The sequence below is a fragment of the Myotis lucifugus genome, unplaced genomic scaffold (assembly GCF_000147115.1).
Source record: "Myotis lucifugus unplaced genomic scaffold, Myoluc2.0 scaffold_136, whole genome shotgun sequence".
NCBI classification, from domain to species: Eukaryota; Metazoa; Chordata; class Mammalia; order Chiroptera; family Vespertilionidae; genus Myotis; species Myotis lucifugus.
This window is the reverse complement of record NW_005871184.1, coordinates 2,143,937-2,158,115: the sequence shown is the minus strand read 5'-3', so window position 1 is coordinate 2,158,115 and position 14,179 is coordinate 2,143,937. Positions and strand designations below refer to the sequence as shown.

The 14,179-nt window shown below is 40.7% G+C and overlaps 1 protein-coding gene across 1 annotated transcript in view; it reads right to left on the bottom strand.

The window, feature by feature from the left end:
• Window positions 1-13,819, bottom strand: part of ADAMTS3 (ADAM metallopeptidase with thrombospondin type 1 motif 3) — a 249,541-nt gene extending 235,722 nt beyond the window's left edge. The window contains exons 1-2 of the mRNA XM_023758660.1: window positions 13,698-13,819; window positions 12,370-12,397 (exon numbers count right to left, since the gene is read on the bottom strand). Coding sequence (XP_023614428.1) covers window positions 12,370-12,397; window positions 13,698-13,766 — 97 coding nt within the window. The 5' untranslated portion in view covers window positions 13,767-13,819. The remainder of the gene's footprint in view (window positions 1-12,369; window positions 12,398-13,697) is intronic.
• Window positions 13,820-14,179: the final 360 nt, after the last annotated feature.

The following is a 14,179-nucleotide window of genomic DNA, read 5'->3' as shown; positions in this document are numbered from 1 at the left end:
ATTCTATCCCATGATGTGGATGAATCTTGTCAGAGTACAAATAAAGTAACAAATCTTTTTTATAATATAATTGTGCATATTTTGGTTACTTGATAACTAGAAAAAATGATTAATTCATTCCTTCTTTCAGAGATTATATAACCAAATATTTAAAAATCATACTCAAATGTCAAGAAGAATGGAGACAAAACAAATTTAGAATTAATATTTTTTTAAATCAACACTTTCCTATATTGCTAGTGGAGTTCAGGTCATGCAAACTTTTTCTAAAGCCATTTGTTAAAATGTATCATGTTAACTTGGCTTTACTTGGTCATCAACTTCCAGGTCTCTCTCCTAAAGTAGTCATTTGAGAAGCAGGAAATGATCTATGTACCATACAGTGGGGCAACATTCATTATCATGAGAAAAACAAATAAATTGGGAAAACAATACATAAATTCATGTTTTTTAGTATGATGGGGCTAAAATGATGATTACAAGGAGTTTTTAATGATAGGGAAAATTATACTAAAATATTAAACAAAACAAAAACAGGTATACAAACACACAATCTGTGTATTAAAGGAAGACTGAATAACAATATGCTAAATTGTAACAATAGTTTCTTATTTGGGATGACTGTCAAAAATCTGGAAAATACAGAAAAATTAAAGAAGACGATTATAATGGGCACATGCAAAACTTCTATAATCAGAGCAAAAACTGATGAATTAAAAGGATAATCAGCATCCTATATAATAAAAGGGTAATGTGCAAATAGATTGAACAGCAGAACAACCAAACAACCAATCAAAGCATAATATGCTTATGATATGCTAAGGTTGCTCAACCACTCGCAATGACATGCACTGACCACCAGGGGACAGATGCTCCGACCCATAGGTTAGCTTGCTGCTGGGTCCGGCTGATCAGGACTGAGCAAGATGGGCTGGACATGCCCTGGAGCCCTCCCGCAGTCCCTCCCCGGCCCGATGGTGCACCGGTGGGGTCCCTCAGCCTGGCCTGCGCCCTCTTGCAATCCGGGACCCCTCGGGGGATGTCGAAGAGCTAGTTTCAACCCAATTCCGCAGGCCACTCCCCGTGGGAGGGTGCCAGATTCAGGGCTCATGGGTGGCAAGCGCTGCTGCAGCAGTGCAAGCCTCTCCCGATAGGGACTGATTGGGCGCAAGCCCACGGCAGGCACAATGGGGACAGGATGAGCAGGAGCTGCAGGCCACCCAGAGGGAACCCACCCATACATGAATTCGTGCACCATGCCTCTAGTTTTATATTAATAGAAATAGCACAGCTTAGGAGTAAAAGCTGAACTCTATTAGAGGAACACTAGAGGGTTCCTAAAATTCTAATAGCAAGCCTCTTTGAGGAAGCATTAGATTTTCATGTAAGTCATCATTGTCAATATGGTATAACCAGTCAAAGTGGTATAACCAAACTCCTCATATTTAAATCATTCATGATTTTACCAGACAATTTGGGATTGTCCCTAATTGATTTCCAAGATAATTTGGGTTGGCTACCCACAAGCAAAGACTTTTTACAGATAATCATTTTGGAAGCAGAGGTGATCTTGGGGATTTCTTAACATTTCTGAGCAATATCCTGATTATTTGGTAAAATGACTACGGCAAAAAGTGAAAACATGTGGAAGAAATACTTCAGATAAACAGCAATAATATGTCACTGGTGATAGATAACATGCTACATATATTAATATCTTCATCTAAGAAGCTTAAAGCAGTAACATTAACCATTATGATGCTCACTGGAGGGATAGAAGCTAAATTAATCAAGTGAATTGCATGATCTTTAGCTACAAGGAAGAACAATGGCTTGGGTAGCTAAAAGTTTAAATTTTATAAAGAATAAGTGTATCCCCTCTTTAAACCACACATTTTAGTGCTGCTGCTCACAAACTGGATTGATAGATTTTAATCTTAGTTTATTTTATTTCCTCTAATGCCAGCAACAGGGCAAATGATCCCAAGTAGACCTTAGTGCAAAATTAGTGGGCATTCAAAACCTGCACATAATTCAATTCAATTTGCCAAATAGCTATGAAGCACAAAAAGTGCCTAAAAACCAGTAAGCCTCAGTCCCTGAACTTTGTGGGGTATAAAGAGAGGTCACAAGGAGCCTTGACAACACTGAGTTGTATAACCATGGTCACCATCCTCATTTTCTAATTAAACCTGAAGAGGGACACAGACAAGCACACTTAAGAAATTTCAGAACACAGGTACATTCCAATGTGACAACACCCTGCTTTCTAGATCCATTCATTGAGCAAAAAATATTTGGGGAACCACAAGGTACCAAGCCCTGTGTTACAGGGACACAGCAGTCATTGAGACAAAGTCTTTACTCTCATGAGGTCTACAGTAGGAGAAATGCTTACTATATGCCAAGGATGAGGTGAAGTGACTCACACTAATCCTTGAAAACCAAATGAGTACCTGAAAATGATTAAAATTTATTTCTCAGTAAATTTATTTTAAAGTACATGATTAGCAACTTTATTTTGGTAAGAATGACATGCAATTGAATTTGAAGCTGGGAAGCAGAAAGAGGACACAGAAAGATGAACATGCCCCATTCCAATAGATGGGGTGGAGGGAGGAAGACAGCTTAACACCAAAGCCTCACAATGATTTTTCCTCTAAAGATGCTCAGGTCAGCTTAAAGGATCACTTATGAAACAAAAGACTCAGAATTCTTTTTCAAATGCTCCAGTTTCTACAGAACTATGTTTATTTTCTAAGCCACATGTGTCAGAGTCAGCCTCCCTGCCCACAATTACCCTAGGCCTCCTACCAAGGCCATATTCTGCGTCAGAAATGAAAGAACACCCTGAAATGCCACAGAAGTATGTTAGTGACCTCATGAAACACACTTACACACATATACACAATGCATACACATTCACATATGCATGTATGAATGTATATGAGTATATATAGGTGTATTTGAGTATATATGGGTGCAAATAGATAGGTAGGTAGGTAGGTAGGTAGATAGGTAGGTATTTCTTCTATGGTTGACAAAGAAGCAGAGAACGTGAGTCACAGTTCAAAACCTATTTGCCCATTTTCTCTAAAGTGAATCATACTTGCCCACATAAAAAGAGGCATTTTTCTACTGAGTGGAGAGAAATGGAAAGAAGCAATATCCCCTATGACACACTACATAGGTGATATATCTATACATATTCTAACCTGCCCCCATGACAAACTGCCTTCTTTCTGCCTAAATAAGCACCTGTCTAGTCTCCAGCCTTGAAGCATATCAGGTATATTTTTTTTTTAAAAAAATTGGTTTCCTAAGCCAGATAGTTAAGAGTACATATTGTAGGATTCCATTTATAAAAGCACACACAATAAAACCTGGAAAAATAACTCGATCCTGTTGGAAGTCAAGACAGTGGTTACCCTTCACACAGGGATAGTGCTATGAATGTGGCACAAGCACTAGGAATGTCCTTCTTATTGGTCCAGGTACATGGGAGTGTTACCTTCATGAAGAACCAGCAAAATATACACTTATGTGCACTATCCTGCATGCATATGATGCTTCAATAGAAAATCTTTTTAAAATTTAGCTTCCTGATAATTTACAGCTTGTCATTAATTTGCATTGCTCTCTTCCTGAGACATTAAATTATCCAGAAATTATTCAGAGCCATGGTATTTTCCCTAGCCAATTTGTAGAGCAACAAATATAAACTGACTAATTCTACAAACCTTGTGAGTCTTTCCTAGTTGTATAACTGATCAAATAGCACCTCTGGACATTTTTATAAGATCACTTTTAAATCAATTACTGGAAAAAAAACTTAATTATATGTAGAGGTGTGCATTTTACCAAACCACCATATTAGCAACTGCTTTATGCATGGGAACAGGGGAGAATAATCTCATTATTGTACATAACATTTTTTTAAATAGACTTTTAAATCCGTCTTAAGAGCTACATAAATGATTATAACCCCAAACCAAATGATAGCTACACTTTTGTTATCACAACACCTGAGTCCAAATTTCTTTTTATCTTCACTGAACTTGAAAATGATAATAATAAAAGAAATCCCAAAAAACTGAGGAACTTGGAAGCAAGTAAATCTCCAGCGACACAGCCCAAGAGCGACCCTCCTCTCTTTCAACTGGATACTCATCTCCTTTCTACCAAAATTAAACACACCTGTACTACTTTCTTCCCTGCAGGCAGGGGCTACCAAAGTCATTTATATTAACAAAAGGACTGGCCCAAAGCTGACCCAGTGATGGCGAACCTATGACACGCGTGTTAGAGGTGACACGTGAACTCATTTTTTTGGTTGATTTTTCTTTGTTAAAATGGCATTTAAATATATAAAATAAATATCAAAAATATAAATCTTTGTTTTACGATGGTTGCAAATATCAAAAAAGTTCTATATGTGACACGGCACCAGAGTTAAGTTAGGGTTTTTCAAAATGCTGACACGCCGAGCTCAAAAGGTTCGCCATCACTGGCCTAACCCTAGTGTCTTACATCACAGCATGTTGATTCTATCTGAAAATTTAATGAAAGTCATATACTTTTTTCCTTCGGTAGAATGGGTCATCTTAAAAGAGCTTTTTAATTTACATAGTAAAAAGTTGGGATGTTTCAGTAATCAAATGCTTAAGTAATAAAAGTAAAACAGCTTTCTTTTCCTTACTTGTTTGAGGATTGGTTTTTTTTAAAATCCTTCTTTAAAAAGATATATATTGATGGCTGAGTGCTTTGAACCACAAATGACAGATGTCCCTTCATAGACACTATATTTTAAATGCAGTTCTCAGTCACTCTCCTCTGCTCTGTCCTGCTCTTCCTATGGATGTTAATCTTTGGGAAGAGTTCCAACAATGCTAAGTGCTCAGTAAGAAGGCTGAAGGTTTCAAGAACCCTGAGTCCCGGAAGAAAGATGGCTGTCGACGGGAAGGCAGACTGCAGGACAGTGTGAGAGTGAGAGAAGAAAAGGAGAGTGTGTGGACATACTGAGAGTGTAAATTTGTGGGTGAGCGATAGCTATACTCCAGGGGACTGCTGGAGACTGCCGGATCGGGCTCCCCTAACCGGGCAGCCTCCGCTGCTGCTGAAATCTCTCCCAGAGCTGCTGGCTCTGCTGCAGAGACCGCGCCATCTTGAGTGGCTGTTATCAGAAGCGTATACATACAGAGACCCTGCAACCATGGCACCCAGGGACCAGCTACGAACCCAGGAACACCGGATCTCAAGCAGCGCGAATACGTGGGCTCAGAAGAGCCCTGCTCCTCCTCATGGAAAGGAGAGAGAGAACTACATAACCAGACACCTGGAGAAGAGAGATCATGGGGAGACAAAGGAAACAGCCCACATATGAAAGAAAAACAGGCATCACCAGAAAAGGAAGTAAACGAAGTGGAGGCAAGCAACCTGTCAGAGAAATGGTCATAAGGTGGATGAAAAGAATGGAAGACAAATTCAACAATATGTGTAAGAACCAAGAGGAAATGAAGAAAAACCAAGAAGAAATGAAAAATGACATCACTGTTATAAAGAACTCAATAGAAAGCATCAACAATAGACTAGAAGAAGCAGAGGACCGCATCAGTGAGCTAGAAGACAAGGTAGAAATAAATACCCACGCAGAGCAGCTTCTAGAAAAAAAATTAAAAAGCAGGAGGAGAGCCTAAGAGAACTTTGGGACAACATGAAATGAAACAACATCTGCATAATAAGGTTGCCAGAAGGAGAGGAAACTGAGCAAGGAATAGAAAACCTGTTTGAAGAAATAATAACAGAAAAGTGACCTGATATAGGGAAGAAAAAACTCACACAAATCCAAGAAGCTCACAGAGTCCCAAACAAAAATGAACCCCAAAAGTCCAACACCAAGGCACATTATAATTAAATTGGCAAACACCAACGACAAAGTAAGAATCTTAAAAGCGGCCAGAGAGAGACAGAAAGTTACCTACAAAGGATCTCCCATCAGACTAGCGACTGATTTCTCAACAGAAACACATCAGGCAAGAAGGGAATGGAATGAAATACACAAAGTCATGGAAAGGAAGGGTCTAAATCTAAGAATACTGTACCCAGCAAGGCTATCAATCAAAATTGAGGGTGAAATCAGGAGCTTCACAGACAAAAAAAGGACTAAGGGAGTTTATTACCACCAAACCAGCAATGCAAGAAATGCTAAAGGGTCTGCTGTAAAAAGAAAAAAATAGGAAATGAAGAAGGAACACAGGCTTAAAGAATACAAATGGCGACAAACAAGTATCTATCAAAAATAACTTTTTTTTTAATAAAGAATGTTTTATTGATTTTTTACAGAGAGGAAGGGAGAGGGATAGTTAGAAACATCGATCAGCTGCCTCCTGCACACTCCCCACTGGGGATGTGCCCACAACCAAGGTACATGCCCTTGAACGGAATCGAACCCGGGACCCTTGAGTCTGCAGGCCGATGCTCTACCCACTGAGCCAAACCAGTTAGGGCTCAATAATAACTTTAAATGTAAATGGATTAAATGCCCCAATCAAAAGACATAGGGTAACTGAGCGGATAAGAAAACATGACCCATATATCTGCTGTCTACAGGAAACCCACCTCAGAATAAAAGACACACACAGACTGATGGTGAAGGAATGGAAAAAGGTTTTTCAGGCAAATGGAAATGAAAAAAAAGCTGGGGTAGCAATACTTATATCTGACAAATTAGATCTCAAAGTAAAGGACATAAAAAGAGATAAGGAAGGCCACTTCATAATACTAAAGGGAGCAATCCAACAAGAAGAAATAACTCTGGTAAACATATACGCACCCAATATAGGAGCACCAAAATACATTAAAAAACTTCTAGAGGATATCAAGGGAGAGATTGACAGCAATACAATCATAGTAGGGGACTTTAATACCCCATTATCACCATTGGACAAATCCTCTAAACAAAAAATCAGCAAAGACACATCAATCCTAAATGACTAACTAGATCAGATGGAATTAATTGACATCTTCAGAACTTTTCATCCCAAAGACAAAGAATATACATTCTTCTCAAGTGCACATGGGTCATTTTCAAAGATAGGCCATATTTTGGGTCACAGGCAAAGTCTCTTCAAATTCAAGATGATAGAAATCATATCAAGCATCTTCTCAGATCACAATGGCATAAAACTGGAAATCAACTACAATAAAAACAATCCAAAAAAATCAAACACATGAAGACTAAATAGCACACTAATAAACAATGACTGGGTTACCAGAGAGATCAGAGAAGAAATAAAAAACATCATGGCAACAAACGACAATGAAAACACAACAATCCAAAACCTATGGGACACAGCGAAAGCAGTCTTGAGAGGGAAGTTCATAGCTCTACAAGCCTAATACAAAAAACAAGAAACAATGATAATAAATTACCTAACCCTACAACTCAAAGTGTTAGAAAGAGAGCAACAAGAAAAGCCCAGTGTAAGCAGAAGGAAGGAAATAATAAAGATCAGAGCAGAGATAAACTACATAGAGACCAAAAAAACAATACAAAAGATCAACGAAATCAAGAGCTTGTTCTTTGAAAGGATAAACAAGATTGATGAACCTCTAGCCAGGCTCACCAAGAAGCAAAGAGAGAGGACCCAAATAAACAAACTCAGAAATGAAAGAGGAGAAATAACAACAGACCCTACAGAAATACAAATGATTGTTAAAAAATACTATGGGGGAGGCCGGGCCTCCCCCAACTCTGAGGGCAGGGCCCCCACACAGAGTCTGTGTGGACTCCCCTGCCTGCATCAGGCTGGGGAGAGGCGCCATGGGGAACGAATACTGAGTCAGAACTGCATGCGGCTTTTCTGTTGTGGTTAATCCTCCCCAGGATATTCTTTCCATTGATTTTCAGAGAGTGGGAGGGAGGGGCAGTGAGAGAGAAACAGCGGCTGGTTGCTTACCACACGCCCCTGAACCCCACATGCCCCTGATCCAGGCTGCGAGGTGAGCCTGTAACCGAGGTGCCTGCCCTTGACAGGGAACTGAACCTAGGACTCTTCAATCCGAGGGCAGGCATGCTAACCATTGAACCACCAGCAGGGGTGCACAAGGTTGTTTTTATAATTGGATTCTTGCAAGAAAAAAAAAACAAAAAACCTCTATTCCAACAAACTGGACAACCTGGAGGAAATGGACAAATTCCTAGAAAAATACAACATTCCAAAACTCAATCAGGAAGAATCTAAAAACCTCAATAGGCCAATAACTATGGAAGAAATTAAAGGAGTAATCATAAAGCTTCCAGCAAACAAAAGCCCGGGGCCAGACAGCTTCACAGGGGAGTTTTATCAAATATTCAAGGAAGAACTAAAACCTATCCTCTCAGACTATTCCAAAAAATTCAAGAGGAAGGAACACTTCCAAGCTCATTCTATGAAGACAGCATCACCCTAATACCAAAACCAGATAAAGACAACACAATGAAAGAGAATTACAGGCCAATATCCCTCATGAACATAGATGCCAAAATCCTCAACAAAATCCTAGCAAATCAGATCCAGCAGTACATCAGAAAGATCATACACCATGACCAAGTAGGATTTATTCCAGGGATGCAAGGATGGTACAATATCCTCAAATCAATAAACATGATACATCACATAAACAAATTGAGAGATAAAAACCACATAGTCATATAAATTGATGCAGAAAAAGCGTTTGACAAAATCCAACACCCATTTTTGATAAAAACTCTCAGCAAGGTGGGAATAGAAGGATCATACCTCAACATAATAAAAGCCATATATGACAGGCCCACAGCCAACATCATACTCAATGGGCAAAAACTAAAACCATTTCCCCTAAGAACAGGAACAAGACAGGGATGCCCACTCTCACCACTCCTGTTTGACATAGTACTGGAAGTATTAGCCATTGAAATTAGACAAGAAGAAATAAAAAGGCATCCAAATTGGAAAAGAAGAAGTAAAATTGTCCTTATTTGCAGATGACATGATATTGTACATAAATAATCCTAAAGACTCCATCAAAAAACTATTAGACTTAATAAATGAACTTGGCAATGTAGCAGGATACAAAATTAATGCCAAGAAATCTATGGCATTTCTATACACCAATAGTGAACTTACAGAAAGAGAGACTAAAAAAGCAATCCCATTTACCATCACATTAAAAAAATTAAGATACCTAGGAATAAACTTAACTAAAGAGGTAAAAGACCTCTACTCAGAAAACTACAGGACGTTGAAAAAAGAGATAGAGGAAGACATAAACAGATGGAAGAACATACCATGTTCATGGATTGGTAGAATCAACATCATTAAAATGTCCATACTACCCAAAGCAATCTATAAATTCAACGCACTCCCCATTAAAATACCAACATATTTTACAGACCTAGAACGAACTCTCCAAAAATTCATCTGGAATAAAAAAAGACCCCGAGTAGCTGCAGCGATCCTGAGAAAGAAGAACAAAGTAGGTGGGATCTCAATACCAGATATCAAGCTGTATTACAAAGCCACTGTTCTCAAAACTGTCTGGTACTGGCACAAGAACAGACATATAGATCACTGGAATAGAATAGAGAGCCCAGAAATCGACCCAAACCAATATGCTCAATTAATATTTGACAAAGGAGGCATGAGCATACAATGGAGTCAAGACAGTCTCTTCAATAAGTGGTGTTGGGAAAATTGGACAGATACATGCAAAAAAATGAAACTAGACCACCAACTTACACCATACACAAAAATAAACTCAAAATGGATAAAGGACTTAAATGTAAGACGGGAAACTATAAAAATACTAGAGGAATCCAAAGGCAACAAAATCTCAGACATAATGCCGAAGCAATTTCTTCCCCGATATAGCTCCTAGGGCATTGGAAACTAAAGAGAAAATAAACAAATGGGACTACATCAAAATAAAAAGCTTCTGCACAGCAAAAGAAACCATCAACAAAACAACAAGAAAGCCCACTGCATGGGAGAACATATTTGCCAATGTTATCACCAGTAAGGGTTTAATCTCCAACATTTATAGGGAACTCATACAACTTAACAAAAGGAAGATAAACAATCCAATCAAAAAATGGGCAAAGGACCTAAATAGACACTTTTCAAAAGAGGACATTCAGAAAGCCAAGAGAAATATGAAAACTTGCTCAAAGTCACTAATCATCAGAGAGATGCAAATCAAAACAACAATGAGGTACCATCTCACACCTGTCAGAATGGCTTTCATCAACAAATCAACAAACGACAAGTGCTGGAGAGGATGCAGAGAAAAAGGAACACTCGTGCACTGCTGGTGGGAATGCAGACTGGTGCAGCCACTATGGAAGGCAGTATAGAGTTTCCTCAAAAAGTTAAAAATGGAACTCCCATTTGACCCAGTGATCCCACTTCTAGGAATATATCCCAAGAAACCAGAAACACCAATCAGAAAGGATATATGCATCCCTATGTTCATAGCAGCACAATTTACCATAGCTAAGATTTGGAAACAGCCTAAGTGCCCATCAACAGATGAATGGATTAGAAAACTGTGGTACAGCCCTAACCAGTTTGGCTCAGTGGATAGAGCATCGGCCTGCGAACTGAAGGGTCCCAGGTTCAATTCCGGTCAAGGGCATGTACCTTGGTTGCGGGCACATCCCCAGTAGGGGGTGTGCAAGAGGCAGCTGATCGATGTTTCTCTCTCATTGATGTTTCTAACTCTCTATCCCTCTCCCTTCCTCTCTGTAAAAAATCAATAAAATATATTTAAGAAAAAAAGAAAACTGTGGTACATCTACACAATGGAATATTATGCTGCTGTAAAAAAGAAGGAATCCTTACCATTTGCAACAGCATGGATGCAACTGGAGAGCATTATGCTAAGTGAAATAAGCCAGTCAATGAATGAAAAATACCACATGATCTCACTCATTTATGGATAATAAAGACCATTATAAACTGATGAACAAAAATAGATACAGAGGCAGAGCAGCATCGAACAGACTGTCAAACTACGGCAGAGAGGGTTGCGGTGGGGGGGGGGGGTAAGAGATCAACGGAAGGACTTGTATGCATGCATATAAGCGTAACCAATGGACTCAAGACACTGAGGGGTAGGGGAGCCGGGGGAAAGTCAAGGGGGGAAAAAAGAGACATATGTACCACTCTTTGTAATATTTTAAGCAATAAAACAAAATAAAAAAATAAAAAAAGAAGGCTGATATACAGCTACATATAGATATACAGCTACCATTGGGGCTGGATCTTGGGGTCCTCCCCATTAGTATACAAGTGTAGAAACCCTCCAGCTCTCCATTATGCACCACAGCAGGTAACTATGTAGCCTGTCAAGCTTCATTTTCTCTAAGTCTAAAATAGGCACAATGGTGTCTATAATTTATAGTGTGGTTGGGAGAATTAGATGACATAATGTACACAACGCAATTAACACTGCCTGGCACATAGTACATGGTCAATGACTTGTAACTATGCTTCCAGTAATAAAACTTTTTGTCTAAAAGATAACTTTACAATATCATTTGACAAATACAGAATTTACACGCACTAGCACTCTGCCAAAAAGAAAAATTATCTTTTAAAGTAACCCAAGTTAAATGTGCATAAAAAGGCTTTGAATGGAGCCTGGCTCCTTGCCAGATGACTTTCAGTGTCTGAATTCAGAACAAATATATTATTATAAACAGTTCCAAAAAGATCATGGACTTTGTAGTGACCTGTTCAAGTCACTTACACTCTCTGAGCCTCAGTCTCCTCACCCATAAAATGGGAATCATTCCCACATCATCAGGTAATACTGAGGTTTTAGATGTTATTTGCAAAAGACCTAATAGTATCTTGCACATTTGTAGGTAATCATTTTAAAGCAGATGGAATAAAAGAATTCACTGGAGAGTTTATTCAGAGCTGGAAAAAATTTTAAGAGAAAAATTTCCATCCTCGGTACTTCATTTTCCCCTTCTTTGTAGCATTCTTACACATTGCCTTCTACTCTAATCAGCTGTGCTCCTCCTAAGGCTACACAGGTTTATTTGATTTGATTTATCTCTGCATCTTCTTCCAGCCCTACATCACCCTCCAAGAACCTACCAGTGGCTTATCCAAAGACAGTAATAAAACGCTGGAAAAGTCCACCTGCAGGAGAATTTTCACCATAACTCAGCCTGAGGAAAGTGGGGTTCTCCTCCGGAAAGAGGAAGACAAGAACAGAAATGTTCCCAGACTATAAATCATTTTTAACTACAGGAGAAATTTCAGAAACAATATTTTGCTTAGCTTACTTCATTTCCTACTTTCTACTAAGATAAGAATGACATCTGAGAACAAGGCTTACCTATTTGCACCATTTCTTCATTACCAGCCTGGAAAGGAGGGGGGGAAAGTAAGAAAAAGAAACAGTTACTGGGTTTCATCTTATCACCTCGTGCGTTTTATTTCTACCATTAGTGCCTTTCAGGAGCTAGCTAATCAGGAGATGCCGGAGACCCGGATTGGTGCCTCCAGGCTGCACCTGGGTTTGTAGAAGGTTCTTGTGTCCTGAGCAAGAGCCAATTCAGTAACAATTCGGGGCAGGGAATTGTTTGCCCGTTTTAATTTTAACTGAACATTTATGAAATCAGCAAAGTTAAATAGTGACACTCAATGTTCTTTTCCGAAAACTCCAGATACTGGGTCAGGATTAGAAAAGAGAGTCTATATATTATACGTGTGTAAAGAAGCCTCAAGGGGGGCCTGGTGTATCAGATTTGAAGTCAAGAATGAACCATTTCATACTTTTTACCCTATGTTCAGACCAGGCAGACCAGAGAAGCTACAAAAACCCACAGTCGTGTTCTGCACCCCAAATCCCACCAGCCCCGTGAGGATGTGAATTACTACAAACGCCTTGGCTCGCCCCGCCGAGCCTTCTTAAGGACTCTTCTGAGAGCATCGGGCTTCACCTTGAGTCTCCAAAGGGTGGGGGCTGGGCCAAAAAGAAACAGAGCTGCACTCAGCTTTAAAGAGGAGGAGCTGTGCAGAGGGGGAGGGGAGAGCAGCGGCCGGCGCCTCCCGCCTCTGCCCAGGAAAATGCAGGGCAGGAAACGTCCCAGCCCCCCTTCGCAACTGTCAAACCCCAGCCCCGCCGCAGTCCTCCCAGGACACGTGTCTGCTGGATGGCTCCCTGTCCGGCCCAAGGACTTCCTGAAACCCCCGCTTCTGTCTGCCCGAAAAAGCTGTGAGTCAGTGAGAAGAGAAATCCCCGCGAACCCGACTCCGGTGGCAGCAACCAGAGCACTGGGATCCTGGACCCCGCGTGCAGAGCTTCATTCAAGCGCCCCGACCGCCTCCGGAAAGGGGAAACCCAGACGGCCCGGCGAGGATGCGAATGGGCTGCAGTTTGTAACCAAGAATTGTTACGAATGCCGCAGAGTGGGGAAGCCCCAGGTGTGACAAGCCTGGGCTCCCGGAGTGAGAGTCCTCGCCTCCCGTGCAATTCAACCCCCCACCCACCCCACCCACCCCCAAAAGCCCCGCGCAGTGCACCCAGCCCTCAAAACACCGTTCCTGAAGGCACCAGATAACAGGGAAGGGTGGGAGGGGAGGAGGAAAGAGGAGGGGAAAGAGGGGAGGAACTTTTTCGGGAAAAGGTTGGGTTTGAGTTTTTCATTATTTTCCACTTACTTGTCCATCAGCTGAAGTCCTAACCTGTACCAGAGCGGCTGCTATCAACCAAAGTGACAGGAGAACCATCACGAGTCGAGTTGACTTTTCAACTACTGGGCAAAGCAAATGCCCAGAGCATACACCCCCCAAAATAAGTTTCTTAAAAAAAAAATTAAGGGGGGGATAAAAAGCAGAATAGAAAAAATAAAAACCTGATCTTCTGTGCTTTGCTTCAATGAAAATGAAATCTGAGCTCTGAGACTGGCCCCCTGTGCTCTGCAGTCTTTTCCACTTCACCTTCTCACCCCGTCCTCCCCAACAGAGCGCAGGAGCGAGAAGGTGCTGCGCGCCCCGCACGGGCTGCGCTGCCGGGAGAGGGGGAAAGGGACGGGGGGCTGCCAACTAGGCTCTGCCCGGGGCGGGTTTTCTCTAGGGCTTCCTTAGCACCATTGATCCCCACGGTCCGGGGCCAAGAAATGCTTGGGTCCTCCCAAAGCACA